This window comes from Zosterops lateralis, assembly GCF_965231275.1.
Source record: "Zosterops lateralis genome assembly, chromosome: 11".
NCBI lineage: Eukaryota > Metazoa > Chordata > Aves > Passeriformes > Zosteropidae > Zosterops > Zosterops lateralis.
The window spans coordinates 20,327,860-20,351,845 of NC_139771.1; the positions used below are offsets into that span (position 1 = coordinate 20,327,860).

At 43.2% G+C, this 23,986-nt stretch overlaps 1 protein-coding gene across 2 annotated transcripts in view; it reads left to right on the forward strand.

Moving 5' to 3' along the window:
• Nucleotides 1–23,986, forward strand: part of LOC310913719 (contactin-4) — a 276,613-nt gene that overhangs the window by 130,216 nt on the left and 122,411 nt on the right. The window contains exons 1-2 of one of the 2 annotated variants that reach the window (XM_083869371.1): nucleotides 5,383–5,407; nucleotides 15,775–15,915. In XM_083869371.1, coding sequence (XP_083725497.1) covers nucleotides 15,861–15,915 — 55 coding nt within the window. In that variant the 5' untranslated portion in view covers nucleotides 5,383–5,407; nucleotides 15,775–15,860. Of the gene's footprint in view, nucleotides 1–5,382; nucleotides 5,408–15,774; nucleotides 15,916–23,986 lie in introns of those variants that run through there. The other variant, XM_083869370.1, reaches the window with a different exon arrangement.

Sequence of the window (23,986 nt, forward strand, 5' to 3'; positions counted from 1 at the left end):
AGTCCCAGCCAGAGATTTTCCTCAGGAACAGAGACCTGAGTGCAGATATTGCTGTCCTGGAACTTGTGGCAGAGCAGAGCTGGAGTGTCCTGCTGGATAAAACCTGCAGCTCCCTGAATTCTCTGCCGGGTAAAAACAACAGCTGCAGCTCATAAAAACCTCTGGCTTGTCCCACAAATGTCTGAGAACGTTTGTGACCCTGGAGGGAGCAGGAGGGGAGGGGAGCTGAGCTGTGCAGGGTCAGCTGCACCTCCTGCACTATAACTGCACCTCCTGCACTGCAGCTGCACCTCCTGCACTGCAGCTGCACCTCCTGCACTGTAACTGCACCTCCTGCACTGGAGCTGCACCTCCTGCACTGTAACTGCACCTCCTGCACTGGGGCTGCACCTCCTGCACTGGAGCTGCTCCTCCTGCACTGGGGCTGCACCTCCTGCACTGGAGCTGCTCCTCCTGCACTGAGGCTGCTCCTCCTGCACTGGGGCTGCACCTCCTGCACTGTAACTGCACCTCCTGCACTGGGGCTGCACCTCCTGCACTGTGAGCTGCACCTCCTGCACTGGGGCTGCACCTCCTGCACTGGAGCTGCACCTCCTGCACTGTGAGCTGCACCTCCTGCACTGGAGCTGCACCTCCTGCACTGGAGCTGCACTTCCTGCATTGGGGCTGCACCTCCTGCAGGGCTCTCTGCTTTGGGCAGAGCCACAGAGGGAATTCAAGCCATAAACCAGGCTGGGTTAGGCTACTCTGATAATTCTTCACGAATTCTTCAATTGCTCTGAACTGGAGAATTTAGGCAGGGTGGGAATTAAAACGATGTTGTGTTGTGTGTGTATTTAAACACAATTTCATTTATCTTCATAACCTGGCAGGTGCACAGATTTGGGCAGAAAGGAGTCTATTTTTAGCTAAAAAGTCAGGGGATGTGGCTCAGTGGATTGTTATGAGCCTTGTCGTATGTTCCATGCTAATTGTTATGATGTTTTGGATGCTGAGTTTATGTGCTGTAGCACTTAAACTGTGAAGTTCAACAATTTGTCCATTCTTCTGAAAGTGAAAGAATGATTTCTAAAAGGATTATTTGATTTCTTTCTTTTCAAAGCTGAGCTTTGAATACAATTAATCTATTAAAGGGCAAAAGGCTGCACACACACAGTGCTGGCCCTCTCTGGGGTTGAGGTTGGGTTCAGGTTCAGTTCCTGGGCACCAGTTTATAAAAAAACAACTTGTTTAGAACTTGCTTCACCTCTCAGGGATTTCATAAATAATTCTGGAAGGATCTCTGAAGTTTTGCAAGCGGAGCACGAGGAGCTAATGAGGTTATGTGGCTGATGAACTTCCCTGCCTATAAATTATGGATTTGAGGGGATTTGATGAAGTTGTGTATCTGTTTGTGTGTGTGAACCATGTTCTCCCAGGAGAGGGAGGGTCATTAAACCATAATGGGGTTTAGTGGGGTGGAAGCAGCACAGACAGTTTGGTGACCACATCCCATATGGGAGGAACAGGAAACAATTCAAACCCTCTGCAGAGCTGGGAGGGGTGAACAGCACAGGGAGCCCCAGAGGAAAACAGCTGGGGCCCACAGAAATGAGGAATATTGGGGTGACACTGTAAAAGTTATTTCTCATTTGACTCCTTCCAACTTCCTCAAAGGCAGGAAGGTCAGGGAGGAATCCCCAGCGGATTTATGGAAGTTGGGATTCCAGCAAAAGTTATTTCTTATTTGACTCCTTCCAACTTCCTCAAAGGCAGGAAAGCCAGGGAGAAATCCCCAGTGGATTTATGGAAGTTGGAATTCCAGCCTGGAGTGTTTAACATGGAAATACACTCTGTGGTTGGTTCTCAGTAGGTTAAAACCTCCTGTTTATATTGAATATTTCCTTCCCAGTATCAAATGCAGGCAGCGTTTTCAAGTTAAAGACCGATACAAGGGGGTTAACAAGGTTTTTGCATTTCCCAGCCACGCCAACACTGCTGCAGCCTTAAATGTCAATTGATTTAGAATATCTTTTAACCTTCTGTCAATACTGGGGTTTAGTGTAATTTTCCCACAAGAAATCTCCAGAGGGATCTCTGGGTTTGCTGTTAAGAGTTCACTTGGAGCCTGTTTGTGCCTTAAATGCTGTTTTTTGCCACACTTTGCCTGGGTGTTACACGTGTGAGGTTGTGTGAGCACTATCAGCTTTCATCACTCTCAGAGCAGCAGCCAGGACAGTCAGGAAACATCTTTTGAAGCCTTTTTTTTCCCTCTGGCACTACAACCAAAAAACGCGTCTTTTTGTACCAAATGACTCTGTTCTTGTCCCCAGGCTGAGGTTGGTGGTTGTAACTGAGGATTGTGACAGACTTTGAGTGGGCAGCTCTGGGCTTGTCCTCTGAAAATTCAATATTTTGGGGAGTGTGTGGAGGCAGCTCCTCAGAGTGGTTGTGTTCAGCTCCTGCCTGTTTGAAAGGTGTGTTTGGGGTCAGCTCTGGGCTGAGCACTGGAGGCACCTCCAGCTCTGGGGCCCCCAAAATATCAAAGTCATGGAGAGAATCCAGGGGAGAGCTTGGAGATGTTCCAAGGGCTGGGAGAGCTGGGAATGTTCCCCTGGAGAGGAGAAGCTCCAGGGAGAGCTCAGAGACCCTTCCAGAGCCTAAAGGGGCTCCTGGAGAGCTGGAGAGGGACTGGGGACAAGGGATGGAGGGACAGGACACAGGGAATGGCTTCCCAGAGTCAGGGATGGATGGGAGATTGGGAAAGAATGAGGGTGGTGATGGATTGGAATAGAATTCCCAGATTTGCTGCCCCTGGATCCTTGAAGTGCCCAAGGCCAGGCTGGAGCAGCCTGGGACAGTGGGAGGTGTCCCTGCCCATGCCTGGGGTGACACTGGATGGACTTTAAGGTCCTTCCCAACCCAACCATTCCACCATTCCCAGGTGATTTCCAGCATTAAAAATGTTCCAGTTCCCCCATTCCTGCCTCTCCTGGGGCTGCAGCCACGAGCAGAGACCACCACAGTGACCCTGGGCCAGCTGCTCCCAGGGAAAAGGAAATCTTCTTAATGGAATTTTTTTTTTTTTTTTTTTTTTTTTTTTTTTTTTTTTTTTTTTTTTTTTAATTTTTTTTTTTTTGCAATGAGCTTCAAATGTAGGTCAGGATTTGTGGAATTTTTAATTTAATTCGTGGAATTAACCCTTGTGTGGTTTTTTGGTTTTTTTTTTTTAATAGTTTCTCTGGATTTCCTGGTTTGCTGGATGAACATTTTTCTGGAGGGAAATGTGGGAATAAGGAATGGCCACGTCTCCAGCAGAATAAAATGGAATCATCTAAGTTTAAAGGCAGACTGAACTTTCTGAAAGTGATTGATCTTTTGTATAAAGTTTAATCTATTTACAAACCTCAAAGTCCAAGAGCTGCTGGGCTTGAGAACTTGTCCAAAAAGGAGCAGACAGATAAACTTAAGGGACATTTAAAAACCAGCAACTCTGTAGGCTGAAATTAAACATTTTTACGCCTCCCAAGTCAAAACAATTCAGTTTTCAGTGCCTGCCCTGCATTTACTGGGATTTTCTCTCTTGTGCAGCGATCTAAAAAGAAAATTAGGAGGAAGAAATAATTCTGTTGAAATACTTAAATTTCCTTTTTTTATCTATAACTTCTTGCTTACTTTGGGTATTTTATGGAGCTCCCCTTGATTAAGTGACAGTCATAAAGTACAGGGGAATGTAACGATTGTGCTTTAATTAAAATAAAATTAAATAAGGGCTTCTGGTTAAATGTTGGCCAAGGTTTATAACGTGTGTAGTTCTTTTTCAGTGGATATCCTATACCCAGAATTGATTTAACTGATAAATTTGATGATGCAGATACTGATCATTTATTTTTTTTTCTTCCATCTGGTGATATTTCTATTATTTCCAGTATGGTCTTATCCAAAGCCCCTTGGAACTAATAGGGGCCATAAAGTGGGTGATTTCTGCTGGCTGCTTTTAGCTCCCAGTCATTGCTTTAACTGCATGAACAGGAGATAAATTAACACATTTCTGCTGTAACTTCAGTCCTACAATTGGGGTTTTACTGCTTGTAGTAAATTCTCATCCAGCCAGCCCAAAATTCCCTTTGATTCTGTGACAGGGGAGAGCTGGGACAGGATATTCCCAGCTGGAATCTCCATCCACCCTCTGGAGCTTTTGGAGTCTCCTGGCTTTTCTTCCCACCCCAAATTTCAAACCCACTGGGAATTTTTTTTTTTACTCATCCTTTTCTCAGTCTTAATGTTCTAATTCCATACTCTGTTTCCTGGTTTGGAACTCTTATTTTAGCTTCAATTCAAGATGTTAAAAATCTTTTTTTTTTTTTTTTTTAATTGTCCCAGAATTACCCAGACATCACGAAGAAATTTTGCCAAATGTTGGATGTATTAAACTGGAGCTGACAGCTCCATCTATGTAGAGGGAAAAGTGGGAAATACCAACTAAGTTGGCACTGAAGTTAAGGTGCAGATAGAGGTTGAAATGTTGGCAATTAGGATTTTAAGAGGTGTTAAAATGGGGTTGGACAGGCTGGTTTGGCACAGCTCTGGGATGTGTGGCTTTATGGGCTCCAGCTGTGCCTCTCTGCAGCCTGGATGGGGATGAATTCCCCAAATCACAGAAAGGTTTGGGTTGGAAGGGACCTTAAAGCTCAGCCCCTTCCAGCTTCCCTTGACTTGGCTGCTCCAAACCCCAACCTGGCCTTGGGCACTTCCAGGGATGGGGCACCCAAAGGTGCTCTGGGCACCCTGTGCCAGGGCCTCCCACCCCTGGAGTAAAGAATTACTGCTCTCCTTTGGAGAACAGGCTGAGTTTGGTGAGAATTCCTCTATTTATCCATCCAGACTCAATCCATGCAAGGTGGGAGGAGAGTAAAGAATTTCTGCTCATCCTTGGAGAACAGGCTGAGTTTGGTGTGAATTCTCCTCTTTTTATCCATCCAGACTCAATCCAGGCAAGGTGGAAGAGTAAAGATAAAGAATTCCTGCTCTCCTTAGGAGAACAGGCTGAGTTTGGTGTGAACTCCTCTCTTTGTCCATCCAGACTCAATCCAGGCAAGGTGGGAGAAGAATCTGCTGCTCAGGGAAGGCCTTTAAACAGGGAAAAGCTTTAAAATCTGCAGGTGTCAGAGTTCTTTTCATAAACTAAACCTGGTATCTGCCTGCTCCTGCTCAGTCAGAAAGCAGCAGTGTTTTCAGAGAGGTTAAATGGCACAGCTATTGTGTGATGAGCTGTTGTCTTGCCCTTGGTGTAGAGTCAAACCTGGTACCAACCAATAACCTCTGGTTTCCTGCCCACAAAAATGCATTTTCTGCAAGAAAAGGAGAAGGAGAATTGCAGGTTGTTGGGAAAGATGGGACAGGAAGGGCTCATGGATATGATTGTCTGGTAAGAAATACTGGAGATGTAAAAGCTGTGAGTGAAATAGAAATGAAGGGCAGCTCTGAGATGTGATCATGGCAGGCAGGAAGACGGGGATGAGCTGGAGATGGGTGGAAGGACAGAAAACAAAAGGCCCCAAGGGTGCAGCCCCTCTCCACCCTGCCAAGGCATCAGGGAAAAGGTGGATGAGAAAAGTCTCTTTAGAGTTTAGAACACAGGATGATGTGGTGATAGAGCAGTTCTCATGGGCTGCAGGCAAAGTCTGTAGGGTTTGTATCTGGCGCCGGTTGGTCACTGTAAATTAGAATATTCAACACAAAAGGAGATAGAATGGATTGGAACAAGGTCCTCTCTCTCTTAGTTCCTCTTCTACCTCTCTTATTCTTCCTCTTCTACCTCTTCTTCTTCTACCTTGCTCTTACTCTTGCCCACAGAGAGGGATAACAGGAACAAACATTTCTGTTCACACCTCTTGGAGCTGTTACACACCAATCAATGTTTGCAAACCTCGTTTTCCTTTCATCTGCTGCCTATGACAAGCAAAGCAAAGGGCTTTAATGTGATCTCTCAATAAATCCTGGTGCAGCCATCCAGCCACTGCTGAAACTCCGCGGAGCTCGGCTCGTTATCCCGTGTTTTGTCTGGCCAGGGGCTTGATTCCTTCAATAATTGATATTCCAGATTGAAAACAAAGCTGTGAGCAGCTCCCCTTCCTGGGCTGCCTCTGCCAGCTGCTCTGCTCGAGAGCCTCTGGCAGTGAGGGAGCTCACAGGACTCTTAGTTATTTATTTTTAGTGCATGGATGTCTTTAAAAAAAAATAAAATATATATACTCGTTCTCTAAAAGATGGCAGAGGCAGGAAAAGGCAGTAATTTCATTTAATCTGCATAGTCAGAGTAGGGAAATGCCAATCTAATAGGGATCATAAACACTCACTTCATGCTGCTCTGCTGGAGAACCGCTCCCATAAATTACACCCCAGCGCCATTTCTTTGTTTTCATTCCCAAGTTTTATTTCCTTTTTACGCTCAGTAATTAAAATCAGAGCGGGAGGGTCGTGTCATGGGTGCCAGGCAGCAGCAGGATCACAGGGAGGGGTCACCAGAGTCACTGTGTCCTGCCACAGGTCACCTCCCCTGGGACAGAGATTTCTCCTTGTTGTCCCCAAGGAGCTCCAGGGGCAGAGCCCACATGGCCATGGGCAAGTGGATCTTGGTGGCCCCAAAATCTGTGGCCACTGCTGTGCCCCCAGCACCTCCCAGCTCAGTTCTGAGGGTTTGGAGCTGCTAACAAAGGTCCTGTGTGCTGAGACGCCAATTTATTCTCTGTTGGAGCCTATTCATGCCCTGAATTCCAACCCAGAATAACCCAAAGCACATCACTGCCTGATGTGAGAGCTGCTTCTCCATCCACAGCAATCCCCCAAAATCTGCTGCTCTGTCTGAGCTGCACTTGAGGGAACAGATCCCTCCACTGCTCTTCCCTTGGCTGCTTGGCTTCCTTTTGGAGGATTTGCTCTGCCAGTGGGAGGGAAAGCTTTGTGTTCAGGTCACACTGAAGATTTGAGCAGATCAGTGGAGTGATGTCAGGGCTAAATTAATCTGTTCTGGAGGGCCACGGTCAAGGCTAGACCTCCACTGATGGATTCCCTATCACTTTTCTTGGGGTAAAGCTCAATTCCTCATCAAAATACCAAATTTAAGTGCAAACCCAGGTTATTCCACAGCAAAACATCACCAACTGCATCTTGCCTCAGCTGCGCCTTTAATTCAGATTTCCAAGGAAACAGTGACATCACCATTTCTGCAACCAGAAAATCCCCAGAGGATGCTCAAGGGTGGTGCTGTGCCTTCACCTGATACCCTGAGAGTGATCCTGGGCTCACTGCTGGAAATAATCCCCAGATAATGGGAGGAGAAGGAGGTTGGGAGTTCTGTCTCTCCCTGTGTGGGTTCTGTGCTTTCACAGCACAGCTGAGCTGTTGGGCTGGGCACAAGGAGCTGCCCCAGCTGCAGTTGAAGGGGTGAGAGATGAACACTCAGGGTTATCCTGTGAGCAGGAGAACTGCTGAGAGCAGCAGAGACCTTCTAACACACACACAAAAAAATTGGGTTTAATTGTAAAGGGGATGGCAGAGAAGTGGAGTGGAGCAGGAAATGTTTTCTGCCACCTCCCATCCAGCTTTTGTCAGGGTTCCTTTGCAGCTCAGCACTCAAATCCCCCTGGGGTGGGTTTGGTGTCTCTCCTAAATCTCCTGGCAGCCCCAGTGTGGCTCCAGTGCTCTCACAGAACTTTCTGGAGCTCATTCCCTGGGCTGGGCTTGGTCTGGCACCATCTCCTGCTGCCCAGGCTGGAATGTGGGGCAGAGCAAGCCCAGCTCCATCTCAGCCCCTCCCAGCTCCAAGTGGAGCCCAGACATGCAATATTTTATTATTTTATTTATTATTTTCACATAAAATGGGCAAAGTGAAGAGCTGGTTTTTACTTTTTTCTGCACTTCCTGCCCTGATCCCTCAGATCTGCCCCTTTCTCCTCTCCTTGCTCAGCATCCCCAACTCCCTCAGTTCCAGGCAATCTTTAAAATGAAGGGGAAACAAACCACTAAATAATCACCTGCCAGGGATATCAAAACGATTGGTGAGGGTTATTTTTTTTTTTCCCTTCCCTGGGTGATTTTTAGATTTAACAAAACATTGGAGGTCCAAGCATCTCAATGATTTGGGTTCTGGCAGTAATAGGTGATGGGGGAGTTGTCTGGGTAATTTTCTGTTCCCAGGAATACACAGAGAATTGGCTTCTCAGCAGCTTTTCAAAGTTAAAAAACTTGCTTGGTGTTTTTCTTCTCCAAATTCCATTTTACAGCCATAAGAAATCTCCAGTTTTGTACCTCTGAAGGAGGGCAAAGCCCTGAGTGTGTGTGTGTTTGTCCAGTGGACTGGAATCTCCCTGTGGAGAAAACTCTCCTTTTGTCTTTGAAATCAAAAGGGAAATATTCTGTAAACTCCAGGAGTGAAAAATAAAATGTCATTAAGATGCTGATTTTGGAGATGATACAGAAATATCTTCAATATCTTCACATTTTTATTTTTTTTGTCTCCTGAGCAAGATGCTGCTGTCTGATAATGTGGATTTTGGGAAGGGACCTATCCAAAAGGGAATGATAACTTACAATGTCGCTTATCTAAATTTGCTCAGAGTGTGAAACTGCCTTGATTCCTTATCTTCAAGCAGTGATTTAGGACTTCCTTGGCAGCAGAATCCTGGGAGTGCAGCATTCTGAGACAGCACTAAATTAACCCTTATTTCTGTAGGAAATTCAGGCTCAAAAATCCAGCTGGAGTTTAATATTCCAGTCTGACAAGTGATTTTTGCCAGTGTGGTTTTGCTCTCTGGTGGGATGAAGCTGCTTGGAGACCCGGAGGGGCTGGCCTGGCTGAGCTTTAATTCAAAGAGGGAATTTTCTCTCATTGAGAGCTTTGCTGTCAGGAAAAAAAAGGAGAAAAAAGCAAAATTTGACATGGAAATGGTCCTTACAGACCACTCCTGTTGATGATGGACCGGTGATGTAGTTAGGAGAGAAGGAGTGGACTTGGGGAATACCAACTCAAATATCTTCTGCTCTTTTGAGTTATTTAATTCTCCCTAAAGCTTTTGAGACATCTTTTGAGGTTTATAATTTATTGCCTGGCTGTGTGGCAGAGGATCCCAGAAATTCCTCACTTTAATCTCCCAAAACACTGCACTGCAAATGTCACTGGGCGTGAAGGGGGAAATTGCCTTTAAATTGGTGAGTTTTAAGGTAACTGATCCAGACAATCTTTACTAAAAGTCTCTCTAAAAGAGGATAAATTCTAATTTGTAGCAAAATGCCAGGCTGGGAAGTTTCACTGCTTGTAGCTTTTTATTATGATAATGTTTCTCTTTCTTGGGATAAAGCACCTCTGAATTTGTGGGCTGTTTGTGTTTGGATATTCTCTGAGAGCTGCACCTCAGGTGAGCATTTCCCAATTCATCCCTTAATGGGAAAGGCTGAACAATAAACAGGGAGCCCTAATTAACACCCACAGCCTTAATTCAGATTTGTCTGCAGCCACCCTGCTCTCCTTCCCTGGAGAGTTGATTTATCCCTGCTTTATCCAGGTTTTCCAGGGAAATTCTGAATTTCCTGAAGGTGAGAGACAGAAAGTGAGGGGTCTGATGGTGCAGTTTAAAATGTTTAAAAAAAAAACAAAAACAAAAAACCCAATCAACAAAATAAAAAGAACCAAAGACAGAAAACCCACTTTTTTTTTGTTTGAGTGCTGAAAAAACATCAATGTGTGCACGTCAAAAAAAAAAAAAAAAAAAAAAAAAAAAAAAAAAAAAAGTATTGCTGTGAAATTGGCACTTTTGGGGACGTTTCTTTCAGACACCTTCTATTTTTGGCTTTTCAGCTTTGGGGGTCACTGATGCAGCTGCTGGGGGGAGCCTGGGACACTCCTGACACACAGCCCGGAGGGTTCAGAGCAGGATCTGGGTTAGAGGGATGAGGTTTTGCTGAATCTGGGCCACGGCTGCCTGGGAGCTGCCTGTGCACCAGTGCTGCTCCTCTGGAACAGCTCCGATCACTTCTTCTCTTCAGTTTCTTTTACAGATAAAGCAATTTTATATCATTTTGAAAAAAGCTTCGTTGGTTTTGCTCCCTGAGCAAAGCTGTTCAGTTTTCTTTAACCATCACTGATAGAAGTTGGCTCCGTGCTCCAATTCAGTTCAAGGTTTTCCTTATTCCAATTTCTGGATCAGGTGGGGAACGACCTCTCCTTTAATTTCAGGGTCTGAAATTCTCTCCATCACCTTCTAAACATTGATACCTCTGGATCCAAACACTGTGTCTTCAAAATCCAGGCTGAAATGTGGCTTACAAACACCCAGGAATGGCTGGTGGGAGAGGTGGAAATGGACAAACAGTATTTTGGTGTGTGTGAAAAATTAGGTTTAATTTCTTGATAAAGTTTAAAAAGTTTAATAAAAGACAATAGGAGAGATAATAGAGCAAAGGGTTAACAGCTCAGCTAAGAGTACACTTATTATCTTCAGATATTCTTTAAATATATTTTGTATTACATCAGCTTGTTGCATATTCATAGACTATTCTGAATATTCATACTTTTCTACAGATTAATTTACATATCCTAGGAATTATTTAGCGTGGCTCCACCTTTTTACAGCGTGTGTGTCTCTTGGTTGTGGTTTCAGTCTGTTTTCTTTATTACTTTTAATTTAGTTTCTTTATTACTTTTAGTTTAGTTTAGCAAAGTAATTACTTTATTACTTTTCATTTTCTTTAATATTTTTAGTTTTAGTCCATACTTTTTTCAGATGGCAGGTGCTGATAGTTGGTATAGCAGCAGCAGGTTCTTCATCAGAATTTTAAATTTACTGGATTTTATCCTGACTGAAAAGACAATTCACTTATAAGTGTATCAAGCTACCACTATTACCATGTCTAAGTTTTGTTAATATATATTTTTAACAGTGCTGAGTGTTTTGTGCTCACTCCGGGCTCTTCCTGTGCCGAGGTGATGAAAAGCTGCCTGTTGCTGTCTGTCTGTGCAGAAACGCTTCATTAGCCGTGATGGATTCGGGACCTGAGCAGGGCTGGCACTGCAGAGCTCCACAACTGTGCTGAGCCTGCTGCAGCCCCTCCAGGGGTCTTTTTTGAGATTACCTAAAAAAAACAGAGGCCAGATAGAATTAAAGGGAAAAAAAATATTTATTATATTAATTGTTATAAATGTATATTATAAAGTTGGCTTTTCGCAAGATGTGCGCTGTATGATTGATAATGTTGTGGTAGAGGATATAGGATATAAGTTTTTTATTTCTGCTTTTAGTAAAGAAGATTAAGTATAGTAGTTGATGTAGTCTGCTTAAATTGTCTGTTTGGTGGGGATAACATCCAGTGAACTTGTAAAGAAGATTCTGCTGTTGATACAACAACTATCAGCATCTCCCATCTGAAAAAAGCATAGACCAAGGCCCAAATTAAAAGTGATAATGAAGGCACAGCCCAGAAACACAAACGGTCTGAAAAGGCAGACCCAAAGAGGGACCATACAAAACAGTTCCTAGAATATGGAAACTAGTTTATGGAAAAATATGAATATTCAACAAATTGATGCAATAGAAAGGGTATTTAATGAGTGTCTCTGATATAGCAGAGTGTGGACTTGGCTGAGTCACCCCAGCCGGCCGTACTTTGCTTTTTTATCTCCTAATTGTCTTAATTTTTTATTAAATATATCTCTTAAAATTTGCCAAAAAAGTAAACCTCATTTTTCACATTTATTGAAGGGCCTTCAGGTACATTTAGGGCACACAAAGCCCCCCAGGGGCTGCACCCAAAAATGGACCCCGGGTCAGGGATTTTCACACTTTGATCAGTTTGGTCCATTTGCATTTTGGGGCTTCATCTCCCAATTCCAGCTCCAGGTAATGAAGTCATTGAGCCCAAGTTTGCTGCCCCCAAGTCACTTTTGTTTCCATCTCTGGGGCCTGAGGCAGTGAGGGGTCCTTGATTGCCAGGCCTGGAGAGGAATTGTTGTGTCTGCCCAAAGTGGGGAAGCAGCAGCTCCCACTGTGAGTGTGGAGTTTGGAGTTCTGCACTAAAGAACTGCAGGGTTTAAAATAAAATATTTGGGAAAATAGAAAAGCTGAAATCCTGAGGCATCAGTCTGTTCTGCAGGTTTTCCTTCAGAATATTCACAAAACTGAGCGATCACATAGTGCAGACTTATCTCTAAAAGTATTTTTCACATTCTGAAAGCATCCACAGATGTATTAGCCTCAAGATTTTAATTTTTATTTTGTTTTTATCATGAAACATCCAAACAGAATTACTCACACAGCTGTGCCCACAGATGTGGAAAAATTCACTGCAAACTTTTCTACTTCTATTTCTACACATTTATTTTTTCCACCCCTCCTACCTGCAGTCAGAGCTCTCAGAGTCAACTTTCTTTGGCAGAATCCAATTAGGAGCAAAGGTGCCTTTCAAAAGAATTTGCAATGGCTGCGTTGCCAGAAGTAAAGTTAAAAAGACATCTGCACACGTGTGGTGGCACCGGGGTTTCTAATGGGCTGCACTTCCAGGCTCAGGCTCAGCAATCTCATTTTCATCTCGGAAAAAAAAAAATAAAAATAAAAATAAAAATAACTTGTGTAGTGCTGAAACTGCCTCTGCTTCCTTCTGGAAATGAAATATTAAACTTTGCGAGTTTTCAGGCCTTCAGCAGCAGCACAAACTCCCCTGGGATTCCATCGGCAGGAAACATTTAGGAATGGGAAGGATCTTTTCAATTATCCACCTTTTGCTCGCGCACAAATGTTGCTTTTCCTTGAAGCCGCTGCCATAAAAAGTCGATGTGCTCGAGCAGCCCTCGCCGAGCTCCCAACAAAGGCCCCGCTGATGTGAACAGCAGAAATATTTACAGGGGAACATTGTGAGAATTGGACTCATTCACATGTGAAATAGGCAACGATCACCAGAAATGGAATTGCAGCCGCGGCTCGAGAACCGCCATCATTTAACGGCAGGAAAATATTTTTAGTGGTAATCATCTCGTTTGCTTTTCAGAGCTGTTTCTGCCCAGACAGGCAGCGTTCCTCTTTGGGGGAACTTTGCTGTCCTGCCTTACCCTGTGCTGGACATCAGGGAGCTGGAACTTGGCTTTGACCCTCTGGGGTCTGTTGGGTTTGTGCGGCAACGGCTCAGTAGCGGAATAATGGAAAACTTTCAGCTTTTTTCAGCTTTTTAATTGGATTTAAATTATATTTATTGCCCAGGGAAGTTGTGGCTGCCCCTGGATCCCTGGCAGTGTCCAAGGCCAGGTTGGGCATTGGGATAGTGGAAGGTGTCCCTGCCATGGCACTGGGTGGGATTAAAGGTGTCTTCCAACCCAAACCTTTCTACGGTTCTATATTTTTAGCATAACTTTTAATTTTGGCTGAAATTGAGATCCAGTGATTGTGGCAAAACTCGATGGGAGGAAGGACAGAGTTTCTTATTACAACTTTTAATATCTTTTTATATAGGATACACTTTTATATACTTTTTATATCTTTTTATTAGGAACTAATTCACACCAGTAACTTTGAAATGCTTTGTATTAGTGTTTAAAATGCTGAGAGAAGCATTATTTCCTGAATAAAATAAAATAAAATAAAATAAAATAAAATAAAATTAATTTCCAAACCCTCACAGTAGCCAAAATTTTCCCCAAATGAAAGCTGGGTCTGGGCAGCAGCGGCAAGAACTGAAGTTAAAAATGAGGAGGGGTAATAAATTTAAGATTATCCAGGATTTTTTTTAATTTATGGAAAAAATTAACTTTTAATTTATGGAAAAGTTGTTGATTTGGTGTCAAAATCTGCCAGTGATTGCTCTGCTCATTGCAGGGAGAGAGGAGAAAAGTGGTGAAACATCTCAGGGCAGGGGAATGAAGAAAAGCTTCGACACGAGGGGTTTATTGATGGTGATAATTCAGATTTTATTGATAAGGATAATTCAGGGTTTATTGATGGGGGTAATTCGTGGGTGTTTTGTTTTGCTTTGGGTTTTTTGTTCGGTTGTTTGGAGGTTTGTTGGTTGGTGGTTTTTTTGTTGTTGTATTTTGGGTTTGGTTTTTTTTTTTTTTTTTTAATGGTGGTTTGGGTTTTTTCCTCTAAATTTTTTTTTTTAGCAGGGAAATGTTCTCAGAAATGCCTGTCCAGGCGTTGTTTCTCCTTTTCTCTCTGTTATCACAGCAATACCCCAGCAGTGGCTCAGACCAGAGTGTTCAGAGCACGGCTGGGCCACTCACTCATGGGAGGGAAAAAATGCAATATCAGAGTCAAATGTTTTCCATTCTGAGGCAAAACCTCCATAATTCATGGGAAAAAGAGAAAAGGGAAGAATATCAGCAGCTGCTGAAATCCAAGATTTATCTCAAATTTCACTTAAATTGGTGTAGAAATCTCTTGTGTAGCTGCTGTTCCAAACAAGAGAATTTGGTCCTTGGAGGAAAAAACCAATATTTTTCCACAGGTCAAGAGTATTTAGGGTAAAAATAAATAAATAAATTCTGGAGTTCACTACAAACAGCGTAACTGCCTTCACTGTGTCAATCAATATAAACATTTCCCTTCCAGAATTAATAATTAATACCCTCATCATCACCTTAAATATTCGTTAGTCTTCATTGATTGGCTATTCCTGCTCCCCCCCCCAGCATTCCTCATCAGCCTGGTGTGAAAACAAATGAATTTCTGCAATTAATCTCTCCCTGCTTCAAACCTGCATCTTCAGATCAGAGGCTAAAGATTCCCAACCTTCTCATAGTGTTGAACCTGACATTATAAAAAGAATTTTTTCCCCAATTTCAGCTCACACAGGCAGGCAGAGACCTCTCTTGTTATTCCTCGTGCGGTTTGTCTTGTGAGCACGAAGGCCCCTGAACTTCCAGTCTTCACCGAGATGAATAAATTATAAGGATGCGTGTCTGGCTTGATTTATTTATTTTTAATATTTAAATGCCTGCTCTGGAGTTGGTTCCTCTCATAAATGAAGGAGGATTTTTTTTTTCCCATCCCTCCTTGCAGTGATCAGCTGAGAAAGTCTCCAATTGCTCTCAAATTCTAATTATTTACAGGTTGTAATGGAGGCTGAGGAGGGGAAAATCAGTTTGGTGGGGTTTTTTTGTGGTGTTGTTTTTTTTTTTTTTTTTTTTTTTGTGGTTTTTTTGTGGGGTTTTTTTTGTTTTTTTTGGGGGGGGTTGTGTTTTTTTTTGGTTTTTTTTGTTTTTTGTTTGTTTGTTTGTTTGTTTGGGGTTTTTTGGGGTTTTTTGTGGGTTTTTTGGGTTTTTTTGGTTTTTTGGGGGTTTTTTTTTGTTTTTTTTTTTTTACCTGGAGATGTTTTAAGGCTGATTTTTAAACAGAATTTTAGGGCAGTGAGGATGGAGGTAGGATGGGGAAAATCTCCTTTTTCTTGAGCAGTGTGGTTGCCTTGCAGAGATGCTTTGTGTGCTGGGTGATGTTTGCAGAGAAAAGTTTGAGCGGAGAATTATTGTAATTTTCATTTTAAACTGCAGAGTTCACTAATTACACCAGCTCACCTCAGAGAGACAAGGGAATGAACCTCCTGAGGGCAAAATTAAGACACAACAGAAATTTCACATCCACAGGTTACAACTCTTCATCCTCACCCAAACACCTGAAACGGTCACAAATCTCTGCTGAGAACGGCTCGAAAAAGTCAATATTTGCAAAAGTTTCTTTGCTGATGCTCGGACACAACTTTTCTCTGGGAGCAGAGAGGAGCAACAAGCCTAAATCTCCTTGCACTCTTGTTTTGCAGATTAAAGCTTGCCTGAGGTTTCCAAGGAGCCCCAAGGTGCTGCTCTGCAATTCCTGGGCTGGTCCCCTGTGCCCCTGGAGCTGAAGATGAGGTTGCTATGGGAGCTGCTGGTGCTGCACTCGCTCACGGTGTGCCTGGCAGGTGAGGTGTCCCCTTTAAATTCTAAATTAAAACACTCCTGCTTTTCCCACTAACCCCACAGTGTCCCATGGTTGGTGTGATAGGGGTGAAATGCCAAAAAAAAAATCTTTTTTTGTGGAAGGATCAAGGTGAGACTCGTTTTCCTCTTGGTCAGCGTCGCCCAACCCAAAGGAAATTTAATTTCTCCAAGTTCTGCTCTGCCCCTTTCCTCTCCAAAGCTGCTGTTGATGGAAGTTGTTTTTTCCCTCATCCCGTGTTAAGCGTTTCCCTGCTCAATTAAACCTGCGTGGAGTGCAGCTTTAAATCCCATTAAAGTGGTGTTGTGTTACAGCTGAGCCCTCGCTCCATTTAACAAATAATTACAATAACATATTCCAGCCATACAAGCAGCTCCTGCAAGTGCCCTTGTTTAACCTTTTATCAGCCCAAGTTACAACGTTTCAGAGCATTCCCAGGGAAAATCCCAGAGATTTTTTTTTTGAGGGATGTGCCTTTTTCTTGGAGCTGGAACAGTTGTTTAAGGACATTTTGGGTTTGCAGAATCAGCAAAGCTGGTTCTGGCCTCGTCACTGGTTGTAGGATCACCTGGTCTGAGTTTTCCTCTTTTTGCCACATCCTTGATGAATTCCTCTTTTATGCTGTCATTATTATTATTATTCTCTCCCCTTTGTTTTGTTCTGGGGGAGGGTGTCAGGCTTTAATTAATGTTCGTGTCACCCTGGTGTTCCCCTCATGGCTCTAATTCACCTGCTGCTCGCTCAGACTCTTTTACTGCTTTATTTATTAACTTTTTGCTCTCTCCCCTTTTCTTTGTGCTGCCTGTCAGGTTACTTTTCCAGCATTTTAGATAATAAAAGCCCTTAGAGCAGTGTTTATTTATTTTATTTTTTTTTCTGCTTAGCTCTACTGAACATAAAGCGACTTTTCTTGCGGTACTTAGGGGTACCTATTTTGGAAATTTGGTTCCAAGTCTTTCTAAATGTGCTTTGACAGTTTCTGAGCTGGCAGAAAATTGGATGCAGAGAGATTCTGCAATGCAGGGCCCCCACGAGCTTCGGGAATTGCAACCCCAGGGAAGTTGGGCTCTGAGGGTGAGCCTTTATTTCAAGCAAATAAACAAAAGAGTGGAGGAAAAACAAAGGCACGGAAATATATTTTTACTGTAATTACTCCAAGTGCCTATTTGCAAACTGCTTCAGGTCAGCAAAATAAAGCTCCAGGGGGATGTGTTTGGGAGGGGTTGCCTTTATCAAAAGATTTGTGTTTAATGAAAATACATCTCTCCAGCATTGGCTTTTCCCCCCATTATCCTGCAGCAGAATTTCCCTCCTCTCTGCAGTGCACTGGATTGACTCAGAGTCTGTGTCCTGCTCAGGGAGATTTCACAGATGTGCAGAGAGAGGAGGGCCAGAAGTTTTGTGACAGGTGCTCAGTGAGGAAATGTGGGGGGGTTTTTTGCTGCAAGACGTGCTCTGGGTTGACTTTTTTACATCTGGAATTTTTTGTGGCTGTGCTGGGGGAATTCTGGTGCTGCCTTGAGCAGGGCTCCCTCATTTGGGCTGTGAAATGTAACACAAAGCTCTCCAAGTCACGACCTTGTTAGAAAAGGCTCTGCCTTGGGCAGCCCCAAAAATCCTTGATGTCAGTGAACACTGAATCCCCGAGCCAGGGCACAGGGATGGAGGGAAGAGGCAGAGCAGGGAGGGAGAGATGTGACATTGTGCTCAGAGCTCACGATTTCAGGAGCTCTCCCACCTCCCTGAAGGTCTCCCAGAGCCACCACCTCCTCCCACCCCACCTGGGACTTTTATTTTTCGGGCTGATTTTCCCTGGTTGTTTTGTGCTGAGAACCCAGTGATGCTTTTTGGACTGGACAGTTGGTGTGTACCAGCCCAGGGTTTTGGGGTGTGTTTTCAAGAGTCTTCACAGGAGCTGCAGAGCAATCCTTTGGTGCCAAAGAGCCCCTGGTTTGTTCAGGCTCTCAGGTCCCTCAAACAGCAGCTGTGTGATGACAACTCTCCAGTGGTGGAGAAGGGAATGAGAAGCTCATCCTCTCTCCAACACTGGAAAGAATAAGCTGTGAAAAGTGGCACAAAGCTCTCCAAGTCACAACCGTGTTAGAAAAGGCTCTCCCTGGGGCAACCCCAAAAAATCCCTGATGTCAGTGAACACTGAATCCCCGAGCCAGGGCACAGGGGTGGAGGGAAGAGGCAGAGCAGGGAGGGAGAGATGTGACATTGTGTTCAGAGCAGCCTGAAAGGAAATTTTCTGTGTTTCCGTGACTTCTGTGCCATCCTCTGCCTCATTAACCTCCCAGAGCAGAGAGTTTCTGTGCTGAAGTCACATTTGCATGTTAATGAGCTGCAGTGGCACAGACACATTAATGTCTGATGTGCAGATGCATTTTTTATATTGGGATTTAACCCTTCACCTCCTGGCAGAGCTCTGGGTTAAGCCAAGTTTAGCCCCACCCAGGCTCACACTAAAAACAGAATTAAAACTTGCAGGTCGAGATAGCAACAATTTAGTAATTGAAATAAAGTGATATATAATATTAAGTATATAAGTATATAAATTATAGGTATAAATAATATATATAATATATAAAAAAATATAAAATATATAATATATAACATATATAAATATATAATATATAATATATAACATATAACATATAATATATAATATATAATATATAATATAATATATAACATATAATATATAATATATAATATATAATATATAATATATATTTATAAGTATAAATATAAGTATAATAATGTTATAAGAAATAATATAGTGAATAATAATATAAAGTAAATAATAATATTTATAATAATATTTATAAAATAAATACATTTATTCTATAATTAATTATTAAACATAAATAGTTAACTATAGAATAAATATATTTATTTTATAAATAATATAAAATATAAACATTTAATAAATATAAATATAAAACTAAATATTAGTACTTTGTAGTAATAATAGTAAATAATAATGTAAAATCCAAGTGGTTGGAGCTTTTGGTATGGTTTGGTTTGAGGATTTTTTGTTGTTTTGTTTTGGTTTTGTTTGGGTTTTTTGGAGGTTTTTTTTTGTTTGGTTGGTTTGGTTGTTCGTGAGGTTTTTTTATGTTGTTGCAGTTATTGTGTTTTGGGGGTTTTTTTAGTGGTGGTTTGTGGTTTTCCCTAAAACTTTTTTCAACAGAGAAATGTTCTCAGAAATGCCTGTCCAGGCGTCGTTTCTCCTTTCACAGCAATAGCCCAGCAGTGGCTCAGACCAGAGTGTTCAGAGCACGGCTGGGCCACTCATGGGAGGGAAAAAATGCAATATAAGAGTCAAATATTTTCCACTGTGAGCCAAAATCCCCTATAATTTATATCAATACATTCCAATGAAATTGGACACCCAGCTCTGTTAAAAACCTCCAAATTCACAGCGAGCTGAGGATTTGAATTCCTGCTGCTCTCCAGGCAGCTGCAGGTTTCGTACCAGAGAAATTCAGCTAATTTCATGTCTGGATATAAATAATTAAAGCTGGGAGCCCTGTTGTACATATTAAATTATGGTCTCCTCTAAACGAGGCCGCAGTTCAATTTGTTCAGTCTCTTTTTTTTTTTTTTTTTTTTTTTTTCCTGGTGCTTTGTAGCTCTCTCTTGCACTTTGATGTGAGCAGGAAGCCTGGAAATGATTCATCTGCTGCGGCCCCATAATTAATTAATTTATATTTTGGTCAGTTCTGCAGCACTTTGCATTTCTGGAGCCGGCTGTTTAATTAATGTTTGCACAGCAGAGGAGACAGGGAGAGACTCCTAGTGCTCCTCAAACATCACCCAGCCCTGGGCACCACTGGAGAAGGGTTTGTAAATCAGAACTGCTTTGAGTGGAGGTTTTTTTTTTTCTGATTATTTAGAGTTTTTTCAATTTTTGTATCTGGAAATCCCTCAGGAAGAGGTGTGAGCCACCCCCAGCAGCATCATCCTGCAGGCAGGTCCTGGATCCACCTCTCCTGACTGGGATAAAATAATAATTAAACTTCAACTGGACAAAAAAACTCCTTTAAACTGAAGCCAGGAGGCTTTTAGCTGCCCAAGTGGGGTTGAACAGCATCACTCAGCTGTGTTTAGGTAGAAAGGAGAGCAAAAAAAAATGTAATTTATGCTTATTTAGGGATTCTGTGGCAAGTTTTCCCTGTGATTGCAGAGGATTTGAGGAGGAGCCTGTGCCCATTTCTGCTCCTGATCTGTCAGCAGCAAAGCCCTGGCTGGATGTGACCTGATGGATTCAGGCCATCATTTCCCAAATTACCAAATCAGAGGCCACCTCAATGCCATCTTCTTCATTTTTACATACAGATGAGCAGGGAGATGATGTTTTCCTCTCTTTAACTCTCGAGTCCATCTGTGTGAGTTTAATTGCCTCTTCCTCAGAAGTGAAGAAGGTGAGTTGATGCACTTTAAATAAAGCAGGGAGCACACAGAAATTTTTCTAAGCAGATGTTCCAACTCTCTGGCTGTGCAGTGATCCCCTGTGTGTTTTATGTGATGCCCCTTTTCAATTTAGCTCCTTTTTGCATTTGAATTAGTGTGTAGGCATTGAAATTAAATCTCATTTAGGGACTTTTGGAAATACCTGCTTTCCCACGCATCTCTCAGATTAGGGAGGATATGGACCCAAACTGATTATTTATTGCCAGTAAAAAATGGGTTTTATGGCAGAATTGGAGGCCATTAGTCAGGTGTTTTTATAGATAAAATACTGTGTGATTCTTAGAAAATCTAAATATTATTGGAAAGGGCTTAATTTTGTAATGCTGGTTGTGAAGAGCAAGAGGTGAGGGATGTGGTGCTGGATTGGGCTTGGAGCTTGTCTTTGGTGCTGGGCAAAGCCTGGCTTAGCTCATCTAAAACCTGTCTGTGTGGGGATTTCCTCCCTGCCTGGACACAAATCTCAGCTTTGCTGGGGATTTTCAGCATTTAGAACACACTGGAGGGAACCAGCATTTCCCACGGAGCTTTTTGGGGTGAAATCCCTGGGGTTTGGTGCAGCTCTTGGAAATGAAGTGGCTGGAAATGCTGGATCATTTTCCCTTGCTAAAGGTCCTTCAAGTGAAGGGGGATGATCCAAAGGGAATAAAAGTCAATCCAATAAAAGTCAATCCAATAAAAGTCAATCCAAAAGTCCAGCCAGTCTTGGGTAATGAAGTGCCATCACTGTGGGCACTCCCAGAATCCCTGACAGCTCCTCTGGCCATACAGAAATGAGGCTCCTCACCACCCCTGAGTGTTTTTATAGGGTTTCTCCCCAAAATTCCTGTCCCCTCCTTCAGCCAGGCCTGGTTGTCAGAGGGCTCCAGTTTTTCCAGGGTTGGGGCCATTAAACAGAAAAGATGCTGATGGATTTTTTTTGCAATTCTTGCTCAAATCAATGGCTGCTCCCAGTGAGTTCTTCCTTTAATGGACAGAGCACAGGACGCTGCAGTTCAGCTGGGCATTGTTTGATGCTGCTTTTTTGGGAGCATTTGTCAAATTCTGTGACAAGCTGTGCTCTGGAATTAAGAACATGCTGCTGCCAGGCTGCACTGACTCATTATTGCAAGTTTTAGCAAAGATTTCCTGTGTTTTCATTATGATAAAAAAAGCAAAACTTGCCTGTTTATCCTTTCAGCGCTTCGATCTGGTTCTCCTGATGTGTTTGGATTTTTTTTTTTTCAGTAAAATACACATGTTCAGCTCCATAAATCAAGCTAGGACACAAGTGTTAAATAGTCTATATCATATTAATGACTCTGTAAAGCAAGGCAAGCACTGCAACCATTTATAATCGACCACTGGAGCAGTTGCTAATCAATGAGACAGGTAACTAATTAGCCAGGGCAGCATCTCCAGCTGAAGCTGGTGACTTTAAACTTCATTAAACTTCCCAGGTGTCAGGGAAAGTATGAAAAATACAGCTCTTTTCATAGGTTGATGTGTCTTAATTCCAATTTTCTGAGTTGAAATGTATGAAGGCTGCATCTGTTTTAAAGGTCTATTGTCATTTATAAAGCTTCCCATGGTTGTCTTGCACAGCTGAAAAGGAAATGAGCAGTTGGTGTGTGAAAGGGTTTGAGTTTGGCCAGTGCATGAACTTAGATGTGTCTGAAATTCCTCTTATCCCAACTTTTAATTTGTAAATTCTGCCTTGCCCTTAATGCTTTGGGTGGGTAGAAAACTTTATTTACTCATCGGTAATTAATCTACATAGAATTTCCCAGTATTTTATTCATACTGACTTTGCTTTATGAAGTGTAACAGTAACATTTATTGACCTCTGCTGCATTCCTGAGCAAACTTGAATGCTCTTTTCCTTTTTTTAGGATTTGTTGGTATATTAGAGTGGAATATGGGATTTATCCCCTAATGAAAGGCGAGGGAGAGATGCCATCAGTCAGTGGGAGGAGAGACAACCCAGTGCTTTCCCATGTAAATTATGTGAGCTCTGGAAAGGAGCCAGGCATTCATTTTGTTAAAATGGGGTTTGATAATTGAAACTAATTTAACATCGACCCCATTAAGTTGCATTTTATTGCTCATTTAATACGCTTGTCTCACCAGCTCCCAGGGCTGGGAAAGGGGCTTTGGGATGGGAATTCCAAATGTGGATTCATCAAAGCTGCAGCCACTCCTGCAGGTGTGAGCTCAGCCTGCCCTGTGGGGTCACAGTGGTGTGGGGTCAGTGCTGGTGTGGGGTCAGTGCTGGTGTGGGGTCAGCAGGGCTGCATCTATTCTCTATTTTACATTGCATTAATAGTGGAGGATCACTCAAGATGAGAATTCCACATCTCCAGAGTGACTTGTGACATATTTCTATGATTTAGCAAAGCTAAACCTTTAAGCCCAGACTTGCTGCCAATACATTTGTACATCAGACTGATCAATTTTTCTTTTTATTTAAACACTCTGTGTGCAGCTGCACAATCTACACGAGATCTGAAGTTTTCAGGAACAACCTAAGGAGTTTTTAAACTCCTGCTTGCTCAAAAAAACCAAGTATAGGAAGGGACAAATCCTTCAGGGGGGACATCAATAGGGTTTTTTTGGTGTCCTCTGCTGGTCAAGTCTGCTGTGGGGTCAGCTCTGCTGTGGGGTCAGCAGTGCTGTGGGGTCAGCAGTGCTGTGGGGTCAGCAGTGCTGTGGGGTCAGCTCTGCTGTGGGGTCAGCAGTGGTGTGGGGTCAGCAGTGCTGTGGGGTCAGCAGTGGTGTGGGGTCAGCTCTGCTGTGGGGTCAGCTCTGCTGTGGGGTCAGCAGTGCTGTGGGGTCAGCAGGGGTGTGGGGTCAGCTCTGCTGTGGGGTCAGCAGTGCTGTGGGGTCAGCTCTGCTGTGGGGTCAGCAGGGGTGTGGGGTCAGCAGTGCTGTGGGGTCAGCAGTGGTGTGGGGTCAGTAGGGTGGGAGGGTTTGAGCTGGACACTTTGGGCAGGTTTGCTGTGGGAAGATGCTTTAGGAAGCAGCTCATGGATGGTCCCTCATCACCCCTGTGGCCTGTCAGAGCCTTTCTCCCTGCAGGGATCCCCTGGGCTGCTCAGGACAGTTTTATCACACAATTTATCAGACAAATCATCCCAGTCCTCCAGCAGTGCAGCTTGAAATCCCAGAATGGTTTGGGTTGGAAGGGACCTTAAAAATCATCCCGTGTCACTCCAGCCATGGGCAGGGACACCTCCCACTGTCCCAGGCTGCTCCAACCCCAATGTCCAACCTGGCCTTGGGCACTGCCAGGGGCAGCCACAGCTGCTCTGGGCACATTTACAGCACATTTATTGTTTTCTGTCAAAAATCTCCATTTCAATCAGCCCAAGGAGCTGGATCCATGACTTTTTTAATTACATGGGACTCCCATCTTCTCCTGCCCCATTTCTGCTTTCCTGTGTCTCACACCATCTCTCTCTCCCCACTGCTGCTTACAACTCATTAAATAATCTCATAATTGGTTCTCAGCCTCTGGGTGCTCATTGCAGAGCTGATGGCTGCACACACACACACAGAGCTGCATTTATCAAAACTCAGGGGGGCAGGAGAAGGTGCAA